The sequence below is a fragment of the Loxodonta africana genome, chromosome 10 (genome assembly GCF_030014295.1).
Source record: "Loxodonta africana isolate mLoxAfr1 chromosome 10, mLoxAfr1.hap2, whole genome shotgun sequence".
NCBI lineage: Eukaryota > Metazoa > Chordata > Mammalia > Proboscidea > Elephantidae > Loxodonta > Loxodonta africana.
In genome coordinates, this window is record NC_087351.1 from 118,432,745 (window position 1) to 118,452,128 (window position 19,384).

The following is a 19,384-nucleotide window of genomic DNA, read 5'->3' on the forward strand; positions in this document are numbered from 1 at the left end:
AGGGAAAGAGAGGCTCCTAGGGGTTAAGTCCTGGCTCAGCCTGGGTCGTGGCTCCCAAAGGGCCCCTGGTTCCATCTGGGGGACACTCACCTGGAAGAGGACTAGCTTCCACGAGAAAGCCCCCACCCCCCCGCCATGAGCTGCCATGAGGGCTGAGGGGGGCTCCCCGCCCCCCTGCTGAGTATTCTCGGCTGAGAGCTATTCATGGGCAAAGGCCATGGAAAGACGTCCAGCTCTGAAAGGTCTGTCTCTGTCTCCTGGCGCTGCTGTAACAGAAATACCACAAGTGGATGGTCTTGAAGGACAGAAATTTATTTTCTCACTGTTTAGGAAGGCGCCTAAAAGCCCGAATTCAGGATGTTGGCTCTGGGGGAGGATCCTTGTCTCAGCTCCTGTAGCCCCAGTTGGCTCCCCAGTTCCCTGGCATCTACCTTCCCCTTTGTGCTTTATCTGTCCTGTTTACATCTCAAAAGTGATTGGTGTAAGACACACCTTGCGCTGTTGTGACCTCATTAACAGGACAATGAAAACCCTATTTCCAAACAGAATTACGTTCACAGGTATTTAAGAAAAAAAGCCAAACCTGTCCTGTTGAGTTGATTCCAGCTCAAAGCGTGCAACCCTAAAGACAGAGTAGAACTGCCTCATAGGGTTTCCAAGGAGCAGCTAGTGGATTCGAACTGACCTTTTGGTTAGCAGCCTAGGAGGTAGGATTCCAATACCTAACTCAGCTGGGGGGAGGGGAGCCCCTCTCAGCCCTCATGGCAGCCCATGGAGGTGGGGTGGGAGGCTTCCTCTGGGAGGCCAGCCCCCTTCCAGGTGGGTGTCCCCCAGGAGACACAATTCCGTCCTTAGCATGGCCCCACAAGACACACGGCCTGCTGCTTCTGAAAAAATGCTGCTCAATAATGTGTTCCTGGGCTGAGCTTTGCCCACAGGGGCCAGGCGCAGTGGGGCTCGGTAGTCAAGTCCACCCAGAAACGGACATGAAATCATGCCCACGGGGAGCCCAGTGTCCACTTCCTTTCCATGTCTGAGACTCAAGCAACAGGGGCAACGTTTTCATCTTAAAACTTAAGTAGTTAAGACAACGGAGATAAGGTGAGCTGATGAGAGGGACGGACAGAAAGAACAGAGAGACTCCTTGCCGCCCACACTAGAGTCGGGTGTTTTTATTTTTACTTTGAGAAACAGATACGAGTAAGGTCTAAGAATAGTCACACCCCGCGTGGCCAGAGGAGGGATGAGGACAAGGATGTCTGCTATCAAAACCGCTGCAAGGAGGAAAGCAAAGGGTCATAGGGTCGTAGGGCCAAGCTGTGGGCTCATTTCAGGAGCCCCAAGTCATGTCCTCCACCTCCTCTCTGCACCCCAGCACCAGGCCTGCTGCGAGTCAGCCCCCCTGGTGCCCCAGCACACCTCTGGCTGTCCCCTTCCTAGAAGCACCCAGAGCACTGGTGTTTGGGTGCAGGGGTGCAGGCACAGCGGAGATGGGTTCGTGCGTCAGGACATCCCCACTCTGCAGAATACACAGGCAGGCCTCTGCTGACCCCCAAGCCGGGGCTGCCCAGACCAGGTCCCTGGACCCAGGAGGGGCAGCTGCCAAGGAAGGACCTGGCCCCGGCCTTCCTGCCCTGCCCAGCCCTCCTGGGTGGTCCTGGTGGCCACCAGCCAGATGGGCCACTCTGCCTCCTGGGGGGACCAGAAGCTCTCCGTCTGGACAGGGTCCCGCAAGAAGGGATTAGAGCACATAGAGTGGGTTGGGGTAGGGCCAGCAGGGAGCCTGGGACCCCAGATCAGCTTTGTGGCCTCGGATTCTGCCATATACCTTCCCCTAGAACTCAGGTGCTCCTAGACATGCCCAGTGGGCTCTGAGGTGCTATGCCCACTGGGCCCTGACCGTCGGGCTCTGACCCTGGACCCTGTGCATTGGCCTGACAGGCAACCTCACTCCTTACCAGAAAGCAACCCCACCTGGCAGCCAGACCAGGCCTGGGGCCACGGGTGCCTCTGGGATTCCTGGTTTTCCCTGTTTGGAGATAGACCAGCCGGTATTGGTGATAGACAGGGGAAACACCCCAGATGGTGAGCCGGGGGGCAGTGGCACAGAGAGAGCTTTGTAGCACAGGGGAAGGAAAGTGTGTACATTCCACCATGGGGGAGATGTGCACTCTGACCCCTGAGGCCCCCCACCCTTGGGAGCAAGGACGGCAAGCTCACAGGCACACTTCCCGGGGTGGGGGGGCCCACAGCTGGGGGAGTCAGGGGGGCCAGTGCCCGGCTTGGGGCCGCACAGCCCAACAGTTCTGGTGGCTCCCCACGGAGGCAGGGGAACCAGCTCCTGGTCCCCAGGTCACACCCAGCCTCTCAGCCTGCCTGCTACTCCAGCTGAGGTGCCACCCCTCTCCATGGGCCTCAGTGCAGCAGACTCTACAAAGTGGGGGTGATACCACCCTCCTCTCAGGCAGAGGTACTCGGTGGGCACCCAAGGGGAACAGGGGCCACGGAGAAGGAGCTCAGTGTACCCCATTCTCTCTCTGACCTCTGCCCCACACAGAGCCCGCACACTACAACTTTCCGGCACACACACATGTACCCACACACAAGAACACTCAGGTAAACACACACACACTCACAAACGCACACACACATACAGGTACACACACACTATGCACACACTTTCACACTCATATGCACATTTGTACTGACACGGACACACATACCGGTAGACACTATGCACACACAGGTACACTTATGCACACTCATGCACACTTGTACTCACACATACACACACACACAGGTACACACTGCACACACACGTACAGTCATGCACACTCACACTCATGTGCACACTTGTACTCACGCATGCACACACACGTTCACACACTCACACATGCACTCGCATGCACACACACAGACCTACAGCTGCAGTGTCACCGGTCCCCTCATTCCACGTGTGCATGTTCACTCCCCTACTAGATAAGGGGGAGCCCTGTCGCCCAAACACCCGCATTCATCACCCCCAAGCACAGGCAGAGCCCACACAGAGAAACAAGCTCACTGGGGCCTCCCCCAGCCAGACCATGTGGTCTCCCCCAGCCAGGTCCCCACAGCACGGCCATTCCCCAGGATGTACAGGCAGCCACCACCTGATCCAGCATGATACCTGATCCAGGTGACACCACCATCCCTGAACCTGGGTCAGCTCCAGCTCCCAGGGGAGGGATCCTGGAGCAGGAGCTGAGGGAGACTCAGCACCCAGCAGGGAGGAGGGGCGCCCAGGTCAGAGGCGGGGGACGCACTGGGAGCTTCTCCCGCACTCGAGGCCCTGCTCCCAGATTCAGCAGCAAGCGATGCCAGGACATCTGGCCATCGCGGGGTGGGGAGCCACTCTGGGGACAGGTGCTTCCCGGGATCGTGCAGGTAACTGACCAGATGCAAAGCACCTTCACACCTGGGTAAGTGGCACACAGCACATCGGCACACAGAATGTGGACCCCAGAGGACCCAAGGGGCCACAGCCCACCCTTCAGCCCCCCAGGCTTACCCAGGCCAGTGCTGGCAGACAGGTGTGTCCACACCTGCAGGACAAGTGTGTGACCTTCAGGACAGGTGTGTCCTGCTGGGACAGGTGTGTTCTGCCAAGACAGGTATGTCCTGCTGGGATGGGTGTGTCTGCCCCTGCAGGACGCCTGGAAGGGCCCAGCCCACACGAGTCTCTTCTAAGGTGCACCTGACAGACTTTCTCACAACCCCAGGTTTCTCCAACACCCCATCTTCAGGCCCATGCCCCTCTCAGTCACGGTTTCCTCTTCCCGGGTAGACACTGGGCTCTTGAAGGGCGGGGCCACCTGCAGTCCACACAGGGCCAAGAGGGAGGGGGCATGCAAAGCTGTGCACGGCTTGGGGGGTAGGCAGAGCCCCAGCTCCCAGGATGGGCAGGACTCTGGGTGGGGTGGGGGCTAGATGACAGCATTCTTGTCCTCCTGGCAGGTGGCGCGGGGGCCCGGTCGGGCCAGCAGCAGCTCCTTCTCGTGGACCAGGCTGTCCAGCAGGTCCTCCTGGCGGTAGTTGTGGTAGACCTTCAGGAAGGCCAGCACGGTGGTGGCCAGCCAGGCCAGCCACGAGGCCCAGAGGCCGAACTAGACGGGGTAGAGAGACAGAGGTCAGGGCCAGCTGGGCCGCCCCACTTGAGGGGCCCATGTCCACCCACCAGGTGTGGCTCACTCAGGTGCACGCACACCTGTCCAGGCAGCCAGTGGAAAGGCCAGGATACACTGAGGGGGAAGTGAGTACTGGGGCGGCGGGCAGACAGCTTGGAGCCCCCCACCCCAGCTGCCTCAGGGAGCAGGCTGAGCCCACACTGGTGTAACCGTGTCCACACAGCCGTCCTTGCCAGCCGTGCGCACCTGCTCTCAGGGACTCTGACACACTCCCCCAGGCTGGGGCGGGGGTCCCCACGGAGGAGCGGGGCTGGGGCAGCCCACTCTCAACCCACCGGGGGCTTGATCAGCCCAGAGAGGCAGTGAATCACAACATCGCCTCCAACTGACCTTTCTCTGCTGTTTTCAAACATCTGAAGGAGGCACGCTTTAATTAGAACAAGGCTGGAGAAGTGGTAAACACAGATTCCTGTTGGAGCACGCTGGTACCCAGGCTCACAATGCCTGATCTAATTGCAGCAAGTTAGGGTCGAGGTGACTCCCACCGATTGGTGTGAAAGCGTCTTTGGCTCAGAAGGAACCTGGGGGCGGGCACAGCCTGAGGGCTACTCAGTGGCAAAGGTCTGGGACGGCCACTGGCCAGTGCAGAGGCCACTGGGGGGTGTGAAGTGGATGGCCTCCCTGCCTGGCACCCCTCACTCCTGACCTCTGGGCCTGGAGCACAATGGGATTTCAGGGGCCAGGCCTGACCCCAGGTCCTGCCCTATGACCCTCATTGACAAATCCCAGCACATGGAGTCCCTGACCCACACCCAAACTTCTCACCAGCCAGCGTCCCGCTTCATGCTCTATCTGCCCCCAGGGAGCTCCAACACCGGCCCTTCCCTCCAGAAAGTGCCCTGGACTGTTGGCCCTTCCCCAGGACTGCACATGTGTGCACGCGCATCCACACATGTGTCCACACAGACACACGAGCACACACACGCACACACACATGCACACACACGCGTACACACACCCTCCCCGTCTGCAGCCCACCTGGGCAATGGCAAACTGGTCGTAGAAGGCGGAGTTGTCCACATTCAGCTCCAAGTCGACGTCCTGCAGCTCTTCGCAGCTAAAACGCAAGACTCCAGGTGGGCGGGGACAGCAGGTGGGCGGTGACCACCAGCCCTGGGAGGGGACAGCAGCTGGCCCAGGAGCAGCCCAAGGACAGTGGGAGCATCACCCACTAACGGGGAGGGGCTGTCACCAAGGGGGCAGACAGGGGCTCTGGGGTCAATGCCTGGGGCCACACAGACGCCGGCAGGAACTCCGCCATCCATCCACAGGTTGCAATGTCGGGAACCCCAAATCTCCGACACCTGCTGGTTGGCCCCTTCCCACCGTGTCCCACCCTCAGGGCTCATGGTCTCACTGCTGTGCAGAGCTGGGACAGGGCCAGGGCCACCACTAGCCTGGAGGAGGAGACTCTGGGAGGGGTGGCCAGGCATGGGAGGCAGAGCTGCAGGCTGGGGCTGGGACCGTGAGCAGAGAGGCATCCTGGTGGGGACACAGTGGCGGTCTCCAGGTGGGGGGCCCAGCGCACCTGTGCGGCACAGTGCCCTTCTCAGTGACGGCATCACACCACATGGTGAATCCCACACTCACAATGGTACTGGCGATAAAGACGAGGAAGACCACGAGGGCGCTGACCAACAGGTTCAGGAAGGCATAGAAGAAAGAGCTGCAGGGACACAAAGAGGGACCTTCACTGAGAGCCACTGGGAACCCCTGGGACCAGATGGGGGGACAGTGAGAGTCCCCTGGGGCCACCCAGGACAGACGGGGAATGCTGAAAGCCTCCCCGGGGCCAGTCATAAGGAGCACAGGGCGTGCGGTCAGGACCACCCAGGTTCCCTGCCTCGGCCACAAACGCCCACCACTCGTGAACACACCCTGAGACTCAAGTCCTGAGCATGGGCTCAGTTGGCTAAGCCTGGAATGCATGCTGGGGCCTGGCTGTCAAGGCAGGGGGGTCAGTCCCACCAGGAGAACCCCAGAGGGGAAGGCAGCAAGGAGCTGGGCAGCCAAGGAAGGGCCATGTCCATCCCTGAGACCAGGCGGCCCTAACCCACAGCCAGGTGATTTGATACGAACGTCGACGCTCTCCCACATTGGATCCAAATAAAATGACCAACAAGACCGGCTTCAGGGTGAACATTTAATCAACAAGGGCTCAGCTGGAATCTTGGCCAAGAAAACTTCAAAGCCACTGTCACTGGTGATGGTAGCTACCGATTGAGGAAAAACAGAGTTCCCTCACTGTCCACCCATCCATCCATTCCCTCCCTCACTCACTCATTCATTCATTCTGCACTCATTTATTCACTCATGCGTCAACAGCACTGTTTCAGCATCCACTCTGGCCCTGAGTGAGACACTGAGAACAGAGAGATTAAAATAGTGCCACCCTGGCCCCTAGGAGGCACCCCCAGCCCGTGAGCAGGATAAACCAAGGCCCAGGCCCCAACTCAAAGTAGTCAGGGCCAGTTGGTGTCTCAGGTCTCAGGTGGGCAGCCACAGACAGGCCCCCCTCCAGCCACACTGCCCCAAGGTGCAGTGCCGAGACAGCAGGTATAGGGGAGCCATCCACCAGGGCTGGGGGGCTGAGTTACCCCAAGGGTGCTTAAGGATGAGCTGCCAGCAAAAACTCCAGGAGGGTGGGAAAAGCAGGGCCCACCATGTGTGTGTTCACACACACACATGCACACACACGTGCTCTGTACTGGGGGGGCCATGCCTCTGAACCATCATCACTGCCAGGGATGAAGGCCACGAGTCAGTAACACGATCCACAGCCCACACCCTGACCCACAATTCCCAAACCGAAATGGACAGCAGAACACCAGAGCGGAACCTGCACAGACGTGAGCCGTGTGGGTCCATCCCCACTCAGTGTGACACCTTCCCTGCCCGACCCACAGCCCTGACTGTCCCTGCAGGAGGCTCCATGCCACCCGCCCAAATCCAAACCACCCATGCACCGGAATCCTCCACCTGCCCTTCAGAGCCACTTCCCCCATCCACACCGTGTGCTGGCCAGGAGGTGACCCCATGGACCCTGGTGATGGCTCCTGTTCCCCTGGCTTCTGGCTAGGTTTGATCAAGGGGGGCCCCAGTAAGGCGTGGGAGGGGAAGAGAATGAAGGCCGGTGTTTATTCCCAGGCCCCTTCCTGGGAGCTGCTTCGGACTGGCGTGTCCCCAAACCAAAGGTCCCTGCTCCTCGGTTTGGCCTCTTATACATGATCTGCCCCTTCCAGGTCCCCAAGCCCAGTCCCCACCTCTGTGAACTTATCTGTCGGCCAGCCATCCTGAACTGTGCCCCCCTCGAGGGAACCATCTGTTCCCTGCTGGGACCCTGGTAGACTCAATGCTGAACCCCAAAATCTTTCTGGGAGGCCTTGAGTAGGGGGTCGGGCCTATAGTTTAAGTTATAGTTATAATAAGAGCCTATCACAGCCCACTCCACCTTCGAGGGTATTGCCAAGGGTCTCCCCAGCAGCCCCCAGAACACTCGGCACCTGGGAAGCACCCAGCGCCTAGAACACGTGAGACACCCAGTGCTTGGGGCCGCCCCCTCCTGCCCCCTCCTGCCCCCTCCTGTCCCCTCCTGCCCCCTCCTGCCCCCTCCTGTCCCCTCCTGCCCCTTCCTGCCCCCTTCCTGCCCCTTCCTGTCCCTTCCTGCCCCCTCCTGCCCCTTCCTGCCCCCTCCTGCCCCTTCCTGCCCCCTCCTGCCTCCTCCTGCGACTTCCTGCCACTTCCTGCCCCCTCTTGTCTCTAGGGTGGTTTACAACACAACCTCCTACAGCCAGGAAATCTGATTACCTGGAAACCCCCAATAGCTGGACACAATTCTGGAGCTCCCGCCCTCTTCCTGAGCCACGTTAGGGACGCCAACCTGCAGTAACCACTGGAAGCAACTTCACAGTGCCATCTCCCCCTCCCGTCCTGTCTGGTTGTCCCCACGGGACCCGGCTGGGTCCTGCAGATGTCGGGGGATGGGTGAGTCCAGAGCGTCAGCTGCCCCCTCGAGCCGGCCAGCTCAGACCGGCACACATCGGGTTAACCTGTCTGGCTGCCTGGCAGGGCACTGCTCAGACTTGCCGTCTCCATGGTGACCGACCTGCAAAGCGGAGCCTCAGAGGGCTGAGAGGATGCGTGGGCCGCAGATGGGGTGTGTTAACCCGGCCTGCTCTCGGCTCCCCAGCCCAGCCTGCGGCCCACATCTGGGGTGGGGGGGCTGACCCAAGCCCCTGGCCCACGGCCCACCTGAAACAGCAATAGAAAGCCACACGTGCCATTCATTCATTCAGCAACTAACAGTGGGGTGCCGAGGTGACACCCCTTCTGCAAAAACCTGCCCCTCACCCTTTAACCCTTTACACTCCTGGACTCGTGCTGTCAGGGACTCTGTTCCTCAGAAGACATGGCCTGTGTGGAGGGGCTGGCACCTGAGACACTGCATCTGGCCCAGCAGCAGGGACGCCGCCTAGAGCACCCTGGAACAGACCAGTGGGCAGGGCTCTGCCCTGGTACCGAGGAGGGTGCCTAGTGTGCAGCTTAAGAGAATTAGAGTTTGTGCCAACCCCAACCACCATCTGTCTGTCGCTTTGTTGTACTGTGGTGGCTTGCGTGTTGCTATGATGCTGGGAGCTATGTCACCAGGATTTCAAATACCAACAGGGTCACCCACGGTGGACAGGTTTCAGCAGAGCTTCCAGACTGAGAAAGACTAGGAAGTAGGACCTGGTGACCAACTTCTGAAAATCAGCCAATGGAGACCCTGTGGGTCACAGAATATTGTCCAAGACTTCAACTCGCTTACTTCGGACACATCACCAAAAGAAGCCAGTTGCTAGAGGAGAGCATCATTTTGGTGGAGGGAGAGTGAAGACGAGGGAAACCTTCCATGAGACGGATCGACACAGTGGCTGCAACAATGGGCTCAAACATGCCAACAATCATGAAGAAGGTGAAGGACTGGGCAGTGTGTTGTTCTGTCACACCCAGGGTCACCGTGAGCTGGAGACGACTGGCCAGCACCTGACAACAACCACAGCAGCCGCCCTCCACAGGCTCTGCCGGCCATGCCAAAGTCTGACAGGCAGCAATGACCTTGGTGGGCTGTGTCCAGGGCCCACCAATGGACTCCAGAGCCCTTAGCCATCACAGGAGCTCACTCTAAATGCCTGTCCCAGCCTCTTGGCTGACGTGGGTCCTCTTCACCCACTGGCACTTGTCACCTGGTCCACACACCTAACCAGCAGCTGAGCTGGACTCTGCAGACACTGCCTCCCTGGGCAGTTTGGTGTGCTGACCTCCGGCCAGATTGTGAATCTATAGGACATCGGTGCCAAGACAGTGAGGCAGACGTGGCAACTCCCTAGTCCTCAGCACCCAGGCATCTTTTTCACCCATCCAGCCCCAGGGGTCCTCCAGTCTAGGGTCCCCTCGATGGACACCTGTGGCCTAGGACATGCCGAAAACCTCAACCCAGTCCTACAGCCAGACCTCCGTCATTCCAAACAGGACAAGATGCCCAGAACTAAGACAAGGGCTGACACTTCCAACGTGATCACTGCAGCTGACTGACCACCAGCTGGACCGTGCGGCAGGCAGAGAGGAGACAGAATGGATGCACAACCACGTGATGTCAGCCAATAACGCCAGATGGCCAAGAAGGACATTATATCACTGATGTCCCTGGGCCCAGCACTGACTGTGATGGCCAGAGAGTGGACAGAGGTCATTGGAGGGAGGATGGGGAAATCTACACCGGAAGCAAAGGGTAAAGACCTCCCACCAGCCAGGCCCACAGCCACGAGAGCAGGGACTGCGTGTCCAGCTTCTGGAGGGTCAAGGCCATGGTGGTACACAATAAGTTCCCCCCACCAAGACCACGTACACGCCAAGTCATCTAATGGCTCTCAAATCCCACCACGGGCCAGTGAGGGGCGATGGGCCTGCCAGGACTTCAGTCCACTCCGCACAATGGAGGAGGAGGGCCCCTGCGTCCCAGGTCTCCATCTTACACTGGGACTGAGAATGGCTATCTCAGTGGGTGGGCGGGCAGCTTCTGAGATGATCCAGGGAACAGCTCTGTCCAAGAATCAGCTACTGGCCAAGTCCCCAGGTTTGCTGCCAACTGGTACAAAACGGGCAGCACCCACGTGTCCTGGAATCCTTTATTGCAAGCTCTGGGGGCTCTCAGCTCCCCTCATCCTCCCCTGCAGAACCTGGTGGTCGGTCCTCCTCTGGAATCTCTCCCACTCTGAGCCACGCAGGCTAGCTTCTCTGTAAGGAGCTATCTTCAGGTCCACCCCAGCTAGACCACGAGCCCCTGAAGGCCACTTCCCTTGTAGGAGCCCCCAGGAGGCTGGAGCCATATGCACAGACAGATGGCCAAACCAAAGCCCCTACATGGCCTGTCCCCTCCACCCCCAGCTTCCCAGACTGAGGGGCCTCCACTCCTGGTAGGCTGTCCTCCCCCACCCCCATCCCCTCCTTCAGACCCTCAGGGATGCTCCTCCTGACCCCACCTGCACAGGGGCACTGATGGGGGTCCACTCAGCTTGGCAACGTGGTGCAGATGACGTCCCCTTGGGACACCAGCCACGGAGTAGTTTGAGGGAGGGAGGAGAAGGGGCCTGGAGAAAGGCAGTCAGCACCCCAGGATGGCCAGGGCTCGCCTGGGCCCCAGAGTTTGGGATCACAGCCCCCAGCACCCAGAGGCCTCCCCAGGCTGACCCCTGGCTTCCTGCAGACCTCGTATCCAGAACCTTGGTGCAGCGGGTTGAATTAAGTCCCTATCAGATATGTCCAAGTTGTAGCCCCCAGTTCCCGTGAATGTGACCTTGTTTGGAAAGAAGGTCTTTGCAGAGGTAATTAAGTTAATGATCTCAGGATGAAATTATTCTGGCTTTAACCAAAACGAAAGAAAAACAGGTGCCATCGAGTGGACCCCGACTCGTGATGACCCCCACGTGTGTCAGAGCAGAGCTGTGCTCCAAAACGAAAGAAAAACAGGTGCCATCGAGTGGAGGCCAACTCAGGATGACCACCACGTGTGTCAGGGCAGAGCTGTGCTCCGTGGGATTCTCAACGGCTGAATTTTCAGCAGTAGAGATCACCAGGCCTTTCTTTCGAGGTGCCTCCGGCTGGACTCCAGCCTCCAAAGTTTTGGTTCAAAGCAGACGGCATTAATTGTTTGTACTATCCAGGGACTCCATATATATTTGTAAACATTGGAGGTATAAATAAATAAGTAAATACACACATAACGTCATTGGGATAATACGCTTCACTGGGGCCACTTTAAACCCATATAACACACGCCAGGTGCTGTGGGGTTGACTCAGCCTTGTGGGGCCCCCATGAGCAGAACTGTGCTCCACAGGGTTTTCAATGGCTGATTTTCCGGAAGGAAATCACCAGGCCTTTCTTCCAGGGCACCTCTGGGTGGACTTGAACCTCCCACCTTTTGGTCAGCAGCCGGGCAGGTTAACTGTTCACACCACCCAGGGATCTACTGGATTTACAGTAGACCCTGAATCCAATGACTGGTTTTGGAAAACACAGAGACTCAGAGAGGAGAAGTCCGGGTGACAACGGAGGCAGAGATGGGAGCGATGTGTCCACGAGCGAAGGATTGCTGGGAGCCCCCAGAAGCCAGGGAGAGGCATGCAAGGATTCTCCCCAGGGCCTCCAGAGTCGGCCCTGCCTGCCGACAGCTTGATTTTGGACTCCGGCCTCCAGAGCTGTGACAGAATGAATTTCTGTTGTTTTAAGCCCCCCAGTCTGTGGTGCTTGTCTGGTGCCCCAGGACACTCACGCACTGGAGGGGCTGGGGCTCTTCACCCCTTATCAGACCCAGTCCCCCTTCTTTCTCCCTGCAGACCCCTCTTCCTCTCTCGGGGCCTCTTAGGCCATTAGGCCAAGCTTAGGTCCCCCAGAGCCCCTTGCTCCATTTCCCCCCTCCCACAAGGAGTAAAAAGCCACGAAGGCTGCCAACACATGTTGAGGGGCTAGGGTGGGGGACTGGGGGCCAGGATTTCAGGGCATGGATGTGAGGCAGCCCTGGGCACTGGGCCTGCAAGGACCTCTGCAGACGCTGGGGCTGCTCTGGGGTACAGTAGTTTTAGCCAGAAGAGTGGCCGGATTCCCAGACAATCCCAGAGCAGGGGTTCATGGGCTCGTGGGGTCTACTGCTGAGGACTTGCCCCACCCCGGGGTTATCACATGCCACTGTCCCTCGGTGGAGCCAGGGCAAGAAACGGACAATGGAGGCTGAGCAGAGGGGAGGCGGGCCAGACAGGAGAAGAGCCCTTCCGCCTGCAGCCCCGCTTCTTGCACCTTCCCTGTCCTGCGAGCCCCCAGACAAGTTCTGAGAGCCAGGCGGGTCGCGAGGGGCTTCCCTCCGGCCTTCTCTCTGCCATCCCTCTTCCCCGGCACCACCCTCTCCTCCCCTCTCCAACGCAAGCCTTACCGTCACCAGGCCCAGCCTAGGGCCTAGTCCCCTCCCCCATCCCGAGCGAGCGCAGGCCCCAGACTAGGTTGAGAGGTCCTGGCGGCGCGGGCCAGCGGAGCCAGGGAGGGAGGGCCCCTGGGGATGACGGAGCAACATTGCCCCTGGAGGTGGCTAAGTGCCCGGAAGCGGGCGATGCGGTGCGCCCGGGGAGGAGAAGCACTGGGTCTTTTCACGGCCCCTGGTTTGTGCGTGTAGACAAAGGGCCGTTTACCAAGAGGTGGCGAGGGCGAGGTGGAGGGGTTCACACTCATCCTTGGGGAACTGGGCCTGGGGGCGCTGCTGGCACGGAGGGGGCGCGTGCCCGGGGGGCGGGCGGCAGGGCGACCTACTTACTCCTCATGACCCTTGCAGAGGAAGAAGAGCGTGCGCCAGGCGTGCGCGGCGGCGAGCAGCAGCGAGAGGAGGCTGGCGAGCAGGCTGAAGCGGCAGGCGGCCGGCGGGCCCCACTCCTGCACCGTGAAGCGCTCGCGCTCCTGCACCGTCAGGTTGGCGCTCAGCCACATGCCCTCGGTGAAGAGCAGGCAGCGGCCGCGGAAGTCGTGCCCGTTCTCGGACAGCGGCACCACCACCACGAAGCTGAAGAGGAAGGCCAAGAAGTAGCAGACGCACTGCGCGAAGAGGAAGTTGTTGAGCGCCATGGCTGAGCCGGAGCCCGGGAGACCGGACGGCAGGGCTAGAGGCACAGCCACGGGGCGCAGGCTATGGCCTGGGTGCCCGGACCGCCGAGTCTCGGCGCCGCGCAGGCCGGGCCGGGGCGCGCGGAGGCTGCGCAGTCAGGGCGCCGCCTGGTCCTCGCGCGCCCCGCCCGGGGACGCGTGCGCACCGGCCCGAGGGCTGTCGCGCCTGCGGGCAGCACCACGGACAGCTCCCGGCTGCCGCGGAAGGGGGGCGCGAGAGACGCGAAGAGGTTGGCTGGGTGGGGTTGGACCCCACCTACGGAGATGCAGAACGGAAAGCCAGCCCCGGCAGGGGACAGGCAGAATGCAGAATCCGCCTGTGGAGACCAGCTTTCTGTGATTACCCGTGGTTGTTGCTGTTAGCTTCGGTGAAGTGGGCCCGACTCATGGCGACCCCATGCACAGGTGGAGAAAACGCTGCCCGGTCCTGTGCCATCCCCATGATGGACTGGAGATCGGACCTTTGTGAGCCATAGGGTTTTCATTAGTTAAGTTCCAGAAGGGGGTCACCAGTCCTTTCTTCCTAGTCTTAGTCTGGAAGCTCTGCTGAAACCGGTTCAGTGTCATAGCAACAGGAAGCCTCCACTGACCTGTGGATGGTGGGTGTGTGTGAAACGCATTGGCTGGGACTGAGTCAGGTCTCCCTCGTGGAAGGTGAGAATACTGCCACTGGCCCACCTCTCCCATTAACGGTACCAGATGCTTTACATGGTTACCTGTCTGAACCTTATAAGGCTGGTTCTGTGTCCCCAGCTCTCCATCAGAGTTAAGGAAGGCGTCTAGGAGACAGAGGTCCAGGAGGAACCTGTCCGAGATCGCCACAGCAGGGGGGTGGAACCAAGGTTTACATTCCAGGCTGGAAAAGTTCACTTGCTGGGGTCCTGGAGTGCAAAGGGTGGGGAAAGAGGACAGAGGGGGGGGCTGGGATCTGTGGGAGAAGGGCAGAGGTTATCCGTGGAGGGACAGGAAGGGATGGGGAGGACCTGGGTGTGGGGGAGGGAGAGAGACTGTGGGCCGTATGTGCTTCTCCAGCACTGGGCCCTCATCAGGGACGCGTGTTCTGTCACCTGACACAAGCAGGGCCCTCAAGTTGATATTTAGAAGATAAATAATGAATGCCCTGGGCATCTCATTAAGGCATCCTTTGCTGAGACGAACTCTACTGATGCGTTAATTAATAGAATTAATGCCTTTCCTAGTATCCTTTAAGACTGAATCGGGAGGAGCCCAGCTCCCAGTGTGACTAAGTCCTCGTGTCTCCCCTAGAAGAGACAGCAGAGGGTTTAAAACGACATCCACATTTTGTTGCAAACACCAAAAAAAAAAAAAGTTTTAGTTGTTTTATTGACAAAGAAATATATTTCCTCCTCATACTCCACCCCACCACACTACCAGGGCAACCACTTTATTTTTATTTTTCTTATTTTATTGTGGTGAAAATATAATAGAATACACGCCATCTCAACAATGTCTACACGTACAGTTCAGTGACATTGATTCCACTCTTCAAGCTGGGCACCCATTCCCGCGACCCTTTTCCAAATCGCCCCATTAACACAACCCAGCGAGGGGCAGCCACTTCCAACAGTCTACTGTCTATTCTCCAGACCGTGGCTAAGCACATAAACGCACACACGGCACTTACCAAGATGCGTCACACTCTGCAGGCTGACTCTTGGTTCAACGATGTATTGTGGACCTTGTTCCCTGCCCAGGTCTATTGTATTCTTCTTAATAACTGCACAGCACTCCATCACAATGAAGATCCGCGATTTATGTAACTGTTCCTCTCCTGGTGGGTGCTTAGTGTACTCCAATGCTGCTATTTCGAGCACTGTGGAGCGACCACCCTTGTGCGCACGTGTTTGTGCACTTGCACAGGGTCTCCTTGCAGGAGGACCCTTGGACGAGGAATCACTGGGTCATGGGGCAAGCACGTTCAAAAGTGCAACAGAAACTGACAATTTCACGGTCTCTAAAAAAAAAAAAAATTTTTTTTAAATGTGCAAATTTGCCCTTGCATCTACGTTTGCAAAGGAGCGTGCGTAGGCACCCTCTCTCCAAAACTGAATACTTTCTGTTGTTTTTAAATTTTTATCAATCCTACACATGAAAATGATTGCACTGATATGTGAATTTGGCTTCCTCTTATCATTAGGAAGTGGAGCTTCTCTTCTGATGCTTGTTCCAAAAAATCCCAAACCCACTGCCATTGATTCCGACTCATAGTGACCTTATACCCTCACATTGTCCAGTCTTTGGATGCAACTTGGGGAGGATGCATTACCTTGGGCGATCCCGAGGGTGTCACAGCTGTGACCTGACAGCAGACACTACAGCCCGCCCCTTGAGCTGCTCAGATCTAGATGCTTTATTTAGTAAGTCCAACTTGTTTGAGAACAGCTCCTCCAAAGCTCTGCTCATTGGGAAGTTTTCCTCTCACCTTTGTCCTTAAGGTCCTTAAGCAGAGGTGGGGCTATAATTTGTCCCACAAACCTTTCTCCTGTGAGTTTTCCCACGTAGAGACCAAGAGAATTCTGCTCACATAGCCTTCCTGTGACTTTGACCTTGATTGTGCCTAGTCCATGAACCATACAGGTTTACATTGTGAATATCCTATTGGAGCTTGCCATAAACTCCACATAGCATCTTTCCCCACCATAAAACAAACCAAACCATTGCCATCGAATTAATCCCAACTCATAGTAACCCTATAGAACAAAGAAGAACTGCCCCATAGGGTTTCCAAGGAGCAGCTGGTGGATTCAAACTGCTGACCTTTTGGTTAGCAGATGAGCTCTTAAACACTGTACCACCAGGGGTCCTTCCTCACCATAAATATCTCCAACTCCATAGGCACAAGGTCTACCATTTTGTATGGCTCAAGCAGAAGGGCTGTTTGTACCGTGGTGTAGGCTTTTTCCCCTCTCTCCTTTCCTTGATGGACCATGTGTGGGCACCTGCTCCATCCCAGCCTCTGAGCTGAGCACTGGTCCTACTCCAGGAGCCCCAAGCCCTAGGGATGGGAGACAGACACCTTACTACATCAAAGTCACAGGTATTGCAGGTGCAAGAGAGCTGTGTGATTAGGTGTGGTAGGAAGGAGGAAGCAGTTGATTTGACTGGGGTCTAGAAGGATCCAGGATAGCTGGATGGGGCAGGGCATTGGGGAAGCTCAACAAAGACCTAGTAAAGGGTCATGGGGCACCTGAAAGCATTTCTAAAACAGGAGAGTTATAAGGAGAAGACTCTGAAAAGAGCCTTGTCCTGAGGCACCCCTCCCCCTCCCACCATAATTGCCACCACCATTATCATCACCACCATCACCACCATCACCACCACCATCACCACGACCATCACCACCACCACAATCACCACCATCACCACCACCATCACCACCACCACCACCACAATCACCACCATCACCACCACCATCACCACCACCACCACCACCACCATCACTATCACCACCACAATCACCACTATCACCACCACCACCACCATCACCACCACCACCGTCACCACCACCATCACCACCACCACCATCACCACCACCATCACCACCATCACCACCACCATCACCACCACCACCACCACCACCATCACTATCACCACCACAATCACCACTATCACCACCACCATCACCACCACCATCACCACCACCACTATCACCACCACCACCGTCACCACCACCATCACCACCACCACCACCACCACCACCATCACCACCACCACCACCACCGCCATCACTATCACCACCACAATCACCACTATCACCACCACCATCACCACCACCATCACCACCACCACTATCACCACCACCACCGTCACCACCACCATCACCACCACCACCACCACCACCACCATCACCACCACCACCACCACCGCCATCACTATCACCACCACAATCACCACCATCACCACCACCATCACTATCACCACCATCACCACCACCATCACCACCACCACCATCACCACCACCACCACCACCACCATCACCACCACCACCGCCATCACCACCGCCATCACCACCACCACCGCCACCGCCACCGCCACCGCCACCGCCACCGCCATCACCATCACCACCATCACCACCACCACCACCACCACCACCACCACCACCATCACCACCACCACCACCACCACCACCACCACCACCGCCACCATCACCGCCGCCATCACCACCACCACCACCACCACCGCCATCACCACCGCCACCACCATCGCCACCACCACCACCACCACCACCACCGTCACCACCACCACCACCACCACCACCACCACCACCACCACCATCACCACCACCACCACCATCACCACCACCATCACCACCACCATCACCACCACCATCACCACCATCACCACCATCACCACCACCATCACCACCACCATCACCACCACCACCACCACCACCATCACCACCACCATCACTATCACCACCACAATCACCACTATCACCACCACCATCACCACCACCATCACCACCATCACTACCACCACCACCACCATCACCACCACAATCACCACCATCACCACCACCATCACCACCATCACCACCATCACCACCACCACCACCACCACCATCACTATCACCACCACAATCACCACCATCACCACCACCATCACCACCACCATCACCACCATCACTACCACCACCACCACCATCACCACCACAATCACCACCATCACCACCATCACCACCACCATCACCACACCATCACCACCATCACTACCACCACCACCACCATCACCACCACAATCACCACCATCACCACCACCATCACCACCACCACCACCATCACCACCACAATCACCACTATCACCACCACCATCACCACCATCACTATCACCACCACAATCACCACCATCACCACCACCACCACCATCACCACCACCATCACCACCACCATCACCACCATCACCACCATCACCACCATTATCATCACCACCACCAACATCATCACCACCACCACTACCACGGCATGTAGAGGGACCATCAGAGCTGCTGGGGGCGAGGTGGAGGAGCATGCTGGCTTAGGATGTGAGATCCTGAAGGCCTTGTGAATGGCGCCTGTGTGACCTTGGGCCTGATAGGGAGCAGGGACTCACAGCTGGAGGAAGAGGCAAAGCAGAGGAGGTCACTGCTTAGAGGTAAGAGTGGAGACTGAATACAAACCCAGAAGATCAAATATCTTTATGCTTTGTGCCATTTTCTCCTATCAAGGGTGGGCACAAGAAAGGGTCATGATTGCTTTCCTTCCAAGATATTGCTGAGGAATACACTGTTCATCTATCATCTCACTCACCGTATTCTACCTGAGTCCTGCATGACAGATTCCTCTCCATATGTAGGGAGAGAAATGACTGTGTCACTCCAGAAGAGCTTGCCAAATGGGATTGGTGAGAGCGTTGATGGATGGAGGCTGGCTGGGTAGACGGTGGGAGCGTGGTTGGGTAAGTGACAGATAAGTGGATGAATAAATGAATTAATGCATCGGTAGAGGAAGATGGTTTAATGAATGAGAGAGACAGACAGGTGGATGGACGGGTGGATGGATGGATGGCTGGGTGGATGGGTGGACGGGTGGACGGGCGGATGGGTGGGTGGATGGGTGGGCGGATGGGTGGGCGGATGGGTGATGGATGGGTGGGTGGTTGGGTGGGTGGATGGGTGGATGGATGGATGGATGGAATTAGATAGATTGATGATTAGATATATGAATGGGTAGATGGATAAATGGGCAGGTGGATGCGAGGGTGGCTGGCAGGTTGGAAGGGCGATGAATGAATAAATGTACTGATGGAGCAATAGGGGTGAATGGTTGATGAACGTGTGAGTAGGTGGGTGGGTGGATCTCTGGGTGGAGAGGTAGGGGGCGAAGAATGATTAACAAGAACTTGGAGCCACATTTTGCAGAAGACCAGCAGACTGCCTCTGGTGCAGTCTCACAGAGTGATATTCATTGTCTCGAACA

The 19,384-nt window shown here is 57.6% G+C and overlaps 1 protein-coding gene across 1 annotated transcript; it reads right to left on the reverse strand.

Annotated features, from left to right (window-relative positions):
- Positions 1–907: 907 nt before the first annotated feature.
- Positions 908–13,426, reverse strand: TMEM179 (transmembrane protein 179). Its single transcript, XM_010588875.3, has 4 exons — positions 13,066–13,426; positions 5,752–5,889; positions 5,202–5,280; positions 908–4,142 (listed from the first exon to the last, which is right to left on the reverse strand). The coding sequence occupies exons 1-4, from the start codon at positions 13,368–13,370 to the stop codon at positions 3,963–3,965; spliced, it is 702 nt and encodes a 233-aa protein (XP_010587177.1). The 5' UTR covers positions 13,371–13,426; the 3' UTR covers positions 908–3,962.
- Positions 13,427–19,384: the final 5,958 nt, after the last annotated feature.